The sequence below is a fragment of the Octopus bimaculoides genome, chromosome 7, assembly GCF_046866305.1.
Source record: "Octopus bimaculoides isolate indiv1 chromosome 7, ASM4686630v1, whole genome shotgun sequence".
Taxonomy (NCBI): domain Eukaryota; kingdom Metazoa; phylum Mollusca; class Cephalopoda; order Octopoda; family Octopodidae; genus Octopus; species Octopus bimaculoides.
In genome coordinates this window covers 24,260,533-24,270,059 of record NC_142934.1, presented here as the reverse complement: position 1 = coordinate 24,270,059, position 9,527 = coordinate 24,260,533, and the positions used below count along the sequence as shown (strand labels likewise).

The window sequence follows — 9,527 nt, the reverse complement described above, 5'->3', positions numbered from 1 at the left end:
GGAGTTCCATCTGTCGATATGCAACTGTCATATCTATGTTACTGAAAATCTTGTTTGCTGCTACTTCATTTAGAAGATCATCGATCTGGGGGATAGGGTAGGCATCCAGTTATTTGTAGATATTTATAGTGTTGGAGCAGTTGATCACCAGTCTTTTTTTGTTTCCCCTTCCATTAGCTGTCACAACACATTGAGCTTTCCAGTGACTACGGCTTTTCTGAATTATGTCCTCTAAAAGTAACCTGTCTATTTCATGCTTAATAAACTCTATGTTTCTAGGACTGCATCTTGAAGTTGTTGAAATTGGTTTGAGTTTAGAGGTCTTTATGCCAGGCAGTAGTCCATACGCAGTGCATTTTAGGCTTGGCATGGACATGCAGAATGACAGATTTGAACGTGCCCTTGAAGTCAATTGTAACTTCCGAGTGTTGACTGAGGATATGGATTCCGATGATGACTGGAGCTACAAGGTGGTCGGACACAAGGAAATTAGTGTTATTTCCCAGTTGTAATTTGCTACTGAATTTGCCTTTATCTCCAGTGCTGTGTTTGTTGGCCAAGTTAACTTTTTCTGGGCAGGTACAATTGTATTGTAATCCTCAGACTCCAAGAAGATTTGCTTCTATATATGTCCTGTCAAAACCTGTGTCAAGAAGGGCTTGTGTATTGTTGTCCTTAATTTTAACAGGTACCAGCCGTCTTGTACCGTTTGAGTTATCTTTTACATATCTATTCTTTAAACTCACTGCGGACGAATGCCAGAAATGACCTCAGGCTCTCCAATATTTTAAATTATAAACAGAAACAATCAGGAGCGGGCTGTGGGGTTGAGAAAAAAATCATAAATTTTCAAATTTTATTTTTATAGCATAAATGTGTTTATCGGGAGAAAAATATTGAGAAACATCAATATATGCGAGAGTGAGAAAGGGTTATCTGGAGACGTGCTAGAAACATCATCATCATCGTTTAACGTCCGCTTTCCATGCTAGCATGGGTTGGACGATTTGACTGAGGACTGGTGAACCAGGTGGCTACACCAGGCTCCAATCAGATTTGGCAGAGTTTCTACAGCTGGGTGCCCTTCCTATCGCTAACCACTCCGAGACCAAATATCCCTTAAATCATACTTTTTACTCTGAAGATATTTACATTTTTTTTTTTTTTTTACCAAAAATGGCTCCTCCCATAGTTATTAAGTGCAAAAAATTGGCCAAAATCGGTCTGGAGGTGGGATGGGGGTGAGTAAGAAAAAGAAAACTTAGGTGGTCTTCCTGATCTGAAAGTCAGTTTTTTCGAAATTCCTTTCCCCATCCCCTGGGAAAAAATTTCCTCACAAATTTCTTTATAATCGTAATCTAGGCCGTTTGAAAGGTATTTGTATAAACGTTCATTAAGAGATACAGACTTTTTTTTCCTGAAATTTATGAGGGGAAAACTCGGATCCTGTAAATTTTCCGTAAGTTCTCTTCTCCCCACCCCGGTTCGTTTGCGCAAATTTTGGTTTTCAAATTCGTTTACTACACATTTTTTAAATACCTATTACGCTTTTTTTTTCTTCTTGTTTTGATGGGTGGTTGTTATTCTAGATATAAACCCAAGTGTGTCACCCATCGATTTTGTTTCCTCATGATTTTCAGAAAAATGGATAATTTTTTTATTGAAATTTTTAGAAAATATGCTTCATGTGGTATAGATTCAGAGTATATCGGAATTTGTGGTGAAAATTTTTTCCATGCTTCCTCCTAACTTTTAAAAAGATTGATATTTCCTAATGAAATTTTCAACAAATACCTTTCAGAGTGTGTAGACTGTGATTATATTGGAATTTAATATGAAAAACAAAACTGGTGGACTCGTACAGATACATAAGGACACACGTTTTTCGCTACAAAGTTTACGATTCTGAAAAAAAATTGGCAAGAAATATATAAATCATCATCACCATCAACATCTAATATCCATGAACCTGGCAGAACTACAAATCCTGTGGGTTGGGGTCAACTTCATGCCAGTGAACAAGGGAATAAACTATGAGAAGGAAGTGCGGTAGTGCAGGTTTTTGTAAAGGACCAGTGTGGTTATTAATATCTAGAAAAATGGAGAAAAGGGTAAAGATCCCCTTTGGTCATGAATGACCATGAGATTACACCTAGAAAGTCCCCCTCCAAGGTACAAGTCTGGGCAAATTTGTTTATAGAAGACCGGCAGTCACCCATGCGTACCAGCCTACCGTCTCCATGCCACCAATGTTATCCAAGGGAAAGGCAAAGACTGATACAGCAAAGCATTCGATACAGAGTATGTACTTATATGCCAAAAAGAGTACGTGTGAGATTTGGCTGTTATTTCTAGCATATGGGTAGCCTGCTTGAAGGCCGTAAATCGGGAGGAGAGGTTGTTTGGGGGGTAATTAAAACATGTTTTGGCGATCTTTCGGTACGATTACCTAAATCACATTTTTTTTTTTTTTTTTCTTTTTTTAAATTTAAATTTTACAAACAATTTGTTTTCAGAATCATAATCTCCGTATTTTTCTACGTATGTTTTCGCCAAAAAAAAGTTTCTGAAGAAAGTGAAAAATGAAGTGGGGAATTGCAATTTTGAAGTTGCGATTTTTGCTAATTTTTTTTCCAAAATCGGAATTTCCATAACCGAAAATGTGGGTTTCTGTAAAAAACAAATTAAAAAATGAAGTGGGAGGAGGGGGGTCGTCGCCGTCACAGGTATGCCCATAAGTTTGCTGTATTAGAGTATTATACCAGGGAATAAATAACTCAAGCTTAATACCTATATTATTAACGTTAAGTATACATAGTCAACATCCACAGGAAATATATATATATATATATATATACGTGCGTATGTATGTCCCATTAATATCTACAAACGGAACATCAATAGACTATATAAGTCCGATTAACATATACAGTCTATATATACTCAGTTGACAACTACAAACATATCCACTCATGCAGATTATGCATTAGAAATATTTGTTAATCGAAATGGTGTACTTGTAAACATTAACCGAAATATGTAGGCTAGTCAAGAAATGTCACTTCGATTTTACTTTTATATAAGTTTAAAGCCAAATTTATTTCCTTAATACAAGTCAACAAACGTTACTTAAAATTTTTTTTTTTAATTGCTCCACTGTTTTCTAATAGCGGTTATACTCCGGAACATACCGAAGAATATCGGATACAGGCGAAAGCTTCCGGAAGGTTACATTTTGTGAAACGAGTTTAAGTTTTTTTTTTTTTATTCTAATTACGTAAGTTATTATTATTTTTTTTGCTTGTTTTCTATCCAATGAAATCATGTAAATACTAAACGTTTATTACTAAAAAATTCGCGAGATTCATTTCACTTCTATTCAAGTAATGCTCTTTACGTGTCTTCGTTCCTCTATATTTTTAGACACTCTGCAAACTTTTTCACCTTTCACTTCTCCAACGAAAATCTTTATTTACCTAAAAGCATTAGATTGGATTCATCACTTACAACTGAATGAGCCCAACAATCTGACTTATTCGATTTTATGAATTTTCTGGAGTGATATTTACTGGCACAGACCGTCAGTAATTTCCTTGGTGTCTACACAGTTTTGTTTCATTTTCTTTTTAAGCCATGGGATGCAATCGTTGTATGTTTACTTATGAAAAGGTAAATGAAATGTCTCAGAAACTGTCTGACCCTAAGAGTTTCGTTAGAGTCTCAATCCAACTTGGTTTGGATTTTCTTGCAATCAAGACTATTGAAGAGTTCTTTCTCTGCCCTGATATAGTCCCTATTATACCTTATTTAATCTTCACTGCTTTCATCGATACCCGCGGTAAATGTTCAGATAAAGATATCTGGGAAGAAATCAAGAGAAGGCTCGAACCTTGCAAGTACTGGGAAAAAGAAGAAACTAGCATAAGACATTTCCTCGATTGTTGGGAGAAATTGGAAGTTGTTAACACAGAAAAACATGACCACCAAATTCGCGAAAAAACTTTCTGTCAATGGGAACTGTACCAGGACACCTTTCAAATTACAAACGAAATGATTTTACATATTGGAGAGGTTTGTGAAGAAAATAACTATCCACCTCAAGATGTCGCGCGTTGCTTAGGAGTTGAGGATTACTTCTACATAATCAATCAGAAGTATCCTTGCCACAAAACTGATGAGGAACAAGGAATTGTAGATAGGTTTGACTGGCGCAAGAGGCTTGAGGTTTTATTCAAAGGTCGGGAAAACCATCATACCAATGGCGAGGATTTCCTCAAAAATCTAAAACGGCTTAATATTCCAAGTTTTGAGGAGCTGAAGGACATAAGTAAGTCAAATGGATATATAAGAGTTCGTAAAATAAACAATAAGTTTAGAGAACAATGCATCTGGGAAAGTAATATAAGGGAAATTCAGTAATGGGGTAGACCTGTGGCGCAGGAATTGTTTCCAGTACCTGGAAAAGAAAAACATTTGATATTGTCGCCTTATGGTAAGTCAGGAGGAGAAATCTCGCTTCTTTTCACACCGGTGACTCCCATCTTGTTACGCTCCTGATATTGATTGTTCTTAATAATTGTAAATGTATTTACATAAGGTGTCCCTATTTTGGAGGGGAAAGAAAATGGTATGTTTTTTTTGTTTTTTTTCTCTCCTTAGGTTTTTAATATTCTGGTAATTGTGATTCTGAATTTTGTTTTTTATGATGAATTTTAATGTTTGACATTTGATCTTTTCCCCTACTCTCATAACCTTTTTCTTTCCCCATACAATAGGGACATCTAATTTGAGAACTCGGTACTGTTTGTTTTATGTCATGCGACCAATATATTGTGTTTATACATCATGTACTTTGTCAAAAAGTTGATTTTCATTTTTCCTTGGACATTTTTTCATTTGAACGGATTTATCTTTGTAAAAAAAAAACTATTAAGAAAATATTGAACATTATTATCCATCTCCAAAATAAATAAAACCTTTTAACAAAGTGTTTTCCTGGTATTTTTTCATTTTATGATCACGAAATGAAAGTGGAAAAATTTTTTTTCAAACTTGTAATCTCCGTATCCTTAAACGTGTACCCCCCCCCCCCACTTAAAAGTTAAAAGCATATTGACCCGGGTAGTCGGGGAAACTAAAAGTTTGAAAACTTTTTTTTTTTTCGGGGCGAGCGAGGCAAAATGTTGAAAACAGATACCTAAGAGATGTTCGTCTGATATGTCCGCTTGGAGATTATCGAATAATGTCAATATTTCCGTAATTTATTTTTAAAATCGATATACGACGGAGTGTTGAAAAGTTCTTGACGTTAAGGGTGTCGCGAAAGGCCTAGTTGGAGAGTAACGTTCCGAGTTACAGGACTTAGGAAAACTGAAGTGCCGCTGCAATAAGTGTGTGAATCTGATGGAAATATGTTGAATAAAATCATAATTAACCGATTCTCCTGTATTTTGTTATCCAAAGCTAGAAAACATTTCAGCATCCAACACGTATTTAAGGTAAATAATGAATGAAAATAAATATTTAATATAACATAGAGATTAATAATAGAAAGTTATCTGTCAAGCTTTTATACTAAGTCAAAATAAAAAAAAAATTAGACAAATTGTTAGATTAACGAACAAAATCCGTTTTTTTGTATGGCAGGCGGAACTACTGTTTGATACCCCTTTTTAAGGAAGTCTTTCCGTTAATGTTTACTTTTAACTCCCGGCCACCAAAATGTCATAAACCCGTTCAAAGAAGGCTTTTATTCAAACTTTATTGCTCGCTGTTCAACGATTAAGACGCGTTGTTTTATATTAAATTTAGAAATGCAAATTTCTTTACAGATTCGGAATCTCCGTAGCCGAAAATGTGGGTTTCTTTTTAAAAAAGAAAGAAAGAAAAAAAAACGGAAGGTGGGTGTGGTGACGGTCCACCATTGAAATTTTGAAAATGCAATTTTTTGAAATTTTTTTTTTTTCAAAACCGGATCCACCATAACCAAAAACGTGCGATTCCATAAAAAAAAAATCAATATATATCCATTTTACCGAAAGTTATGACGGAAAAATCGGATCTTGTGAGATTTTCCGAAAGTCCCATCCCCAGGGTCCTCAGTGCGTATTTTTTTTTCATATTCGTTCTCCACATACTTGTTAACACCCCACCCACGCTGGTTAATTTTTTTTCCTTTTTGTTCTTGGTAGAGGATCCTTATATTGACAATAAAATTAGAGATTATGACTGCAGAAAAAATAGAGAAGGCTTTAAAACGGATCTGGCAAGATATTACATATCTTGCCAAGGGGTCTAAGTATGGTACGGTGGAGGTTCGCCTCAGAGAGGCGGCCAAGGCAAGACAATATTCAGCAACTCCTTTGCGAACTGATAATGTACTTCTACCCACATACCTCTGAAGGCGAGCTTCTAGGGTTAGGGTAGAGGAGATTCCACCCGGAATTGATGTGGCCTGGGTGGCGGCTGCTGTACTTCTTGGTAACGAGGATGAAGTAGCAGTCCTCTAGGCCACTAAGTCTGAAAATACAAACTGGAAAGATCAGACACTCGACTTAATAATTCAGGGATCAATGGAAAGTTTGGAAAATATGACAGAAACCGTCACAATTGAGGGCACAGTACTGAGAGGGTGGAGGGCAGAATCCCTGGATGGTTTAAATGTGGCCTACAGGGTCACATCAGAGCGGACTGCCCTTCACTATCCAAGAAGACCCAAGGAAGAATCAGTGAGAGCAGAAGAGGAGTTACCATTAGAAAAAAATGAAGATGCCAAGACATAGAAGACTGTGGATAATAAGAATCAAAGGAAAAGGAGGAAGGCAAGTCATACAGATTTAAACCCCCAACCCACACCTTCTCAACCCCACCCTCCCCTTCCCTCTCCCCTCCAACAAAAACAAAAAAAGGAAATGCTAGCACAAGAACCCCCAAATTTCCCCTCCCCTGGCTATAGGAAAAAGTTGCTTTGTGTGCATGATAGATAACTCAAATAGTGAACAGATTGGAGAAACAATGAAATGGAAAGACACAGTGCTTGTTAAAACAGATGTGGATAATGTGAAGGGGGTGCATATATGCTTGTTGGGTTCAGAGAAACAGAAGGCAAAAATAGAAAGGCATAAATATGGGTTCACTTCTGGAAAGAATGAGGTTTCAAAAAGGAAGAAAGATATAAATGAAACTACTTGGAGGTGGGACTGAGTAGCTTTGTTGCATTGTTTTCATTTGTCATTTCATGTTTCTCATATGTTGTCCTATTTCTTTTTACCTGTTTTGTGTCCCTACATGTAATGTATTGTCCCCTCTATGTTTGCCCCTTGTGGGTAATAAAAAGATGAGAACGTTGGTGTTGCCTTGGCAGAGTTTTGCGCTCTCTGAGTGCTCTTGTTTACTATTGTAGAAAGCAATTAATGATAGGATATTATAATTCATAAGTCTTCCCTCCTGAGTGAAAAGTAGTCGTGCATTCAAAACGTATAATCCTTTACATAAAAAGGGGTCTTAATTCGTTCTGATCTCAATTTTCTCGTCTTTTTGTCCTTGAATAGTTGGCGTTTTGTTACCCCTATTGTCCTCGTTCAGGTATTCTTTGCCAGTTTTGTTACCCGTATTATTCTTGTTCAGGCACTCTTTGCCAGTTGCTAATCTGCTCATGTTTTCAGGTGCCGGACTGTGAGCTCCGTTTCTTTGATTCATTATTTCTATTAGTGTACTGTCGAGGTCGGTTCCTTGATGATTTATTATTTGTGCCACTGAGCATTGATCGGTGATAATATTGCAGTGTGGGGAAACATATTAAGTGGTGCCAGTTGCGACAGCATTCTACAATTGCGCAGGCTTCTCAACGATGGATTGGTGTTCTTCTGTTTTTTAAAGGGACCTTGAATAAAAGGCCACTGGCCTTCCTTGTTGTGATATCGTCCCTCCCAGCATTAGGTGTTTCGATGGTAAGCAGTGTCTCAGGTTGTGGAACGGCAAATATGGCATTTACCAGTGCTATCTTTAGCGATGCAATTGCTGTTTTTTCTTCTGGTAGTCCTGCTTTGTTGATATTCTCTCTGGCTCTTGTAAGTGGAATGGTGAATAAAAGGCCACTGGCCTTCCTTATTGTGATATTGTCCCTCCCAACGTTAGGGCGGAAGTATCTGTTTCGATGGTAAACAGTGTTTCAGGTTGTGGAATGGCAAGTATGGCATTTACCAATGCTATCTTTAGCTTCTTCTGGCAGTCCTGCTTTGTTGATATTCTTTCTGGCTCTTGTAAGTGGTGAATCTGGAACACTTTGGTATCCACTTTGCATAACATGCAAAAATGTCTATTATACGATTTAGTTCTCTCAATATTCTTGGTTCTGGCATATTTAGTAGAGCTTGATACCTTTTAGGGTTAGGTTTTATTGTTGAATTACCAATAATATGTCCAAGGAAGCTGATTTACTTCTGAGAGAACTGACTCTTGTTCTTATTGTATCCAGACTGTAAAGTGGTTGGTGTTTTCAAGGGCATCCAGCTGTAAAAACTTTGCCAAAACCCACCTTGTCGGTGCTTGTGCCACGTAAAAAGCACTAACTCCATTTTGCTGAGTGATTGGTGTTACGAAGGAGGTCCAGTTGTAAAAATCCTGCCAAAACAGTTACAGAAGTCTGGTGCAGGCTGCTGCCTGGTTGGCTCTTGTCAAACCATTCCACCCATGCCAGCATGGAAGGCAGATGTTAAACGATGACACACACACACACACACATATATATGCATATGTGTGTGTGCATGTATATATATATATATATATATATGTGTGTGTGTGTGTGTTTGTATATATGTATAGGCTGCAAAGAAAGAGGTATGGAGACGCCACTATGAAAGGTTGCTCAATAAAGAGAATGAATGGGAGAAAGAGAGTCTGCCGAATGTCGACCCAACAGAGGGACCAGCGATTCGAGTTGACAGTACCATGGTAGATAAAGCTATTAAGAGTATGAAGACAGGGAAAGCCCCTGGCCCTTCAGGAATCACTGCAGAGATGCTCAAAATATCTGGCAGTGTCGGCTATAGCCTAGTCACCCGTATTGTTAACCAGGTGATACATGAAGGAGTCATACCCAATGACTGGTGTAGCAGCACCATAGTCAACTGCTACAAAGGTAAAGGTGACGCTTTAGATACAAATAATTACAAAGGTATCAAGTTGTTAGATCAGGTAATGAAAGTCACGGAAAGGGTCATAGCCCAACTGATTAGGGAGAGAGTCAGTTTAGATGAGATGCAGTTTGGGTTTGTGCCAGGGAAAAGCACCACTGATGCTATATTTCTGGTAAGGCAGCTGCAGGAGAAATACCTAGCCAAAGATAAACCTCTGTACCTGGCTTTCGTTGACATGGAGAAAGCCTTTGACAGGGTCCCCCAATCCCTTATCTGGTGGTCAATGAGGAAACTAGGGATAGAAGAATGGTTAGTGAGAGCTGTGCGAGCCATGTACAGAGACGCTATCAGTAAGGTGAGGGTTGGCAATGAGTACAGTGAATAATTCCG

The 9,527-nt window shown here is 37.7% G+C and overlaps 1 protein-coding gene and 1 long non-coding RNA gene across 2 annotated transcripts in view; both read left to right on the top strand.

Moving 5' to 3' along the window:
• The window catches only part of LOC149134618 (uncharacterized), a 73,514-nt gene that overhangs the window by 94 nt on the left and 63,893 nt on the right, over positions 1-9,527 (top strand). The window contains exon 1 of the long non-coding RNA XR_016242568.1: positions 1-3,277. This exon is cut by the window's left edge and continues 94 nt beyond it. This is a non-coding gene — a long non-coding RNA (uncharacterized LOC149134618). The remainder of the gene's footprint in view (positions 3,278-9,527) is intronic.
• Positions 3,275-4,987, top strand: LOC149134619 (uncharacterized). Its single transcript, XM_089355007.1, has one exon. The coding sequence runs from the start codon at positions 3,634-3,636 to the stop codon at positions 4,417-4,419; it is 786 nt and encodes a 261-aa protein (XP_089211133.1). The 5' UTR covers positions 3,275-3,633; the 3' UTR covers positions 4,420-4,987.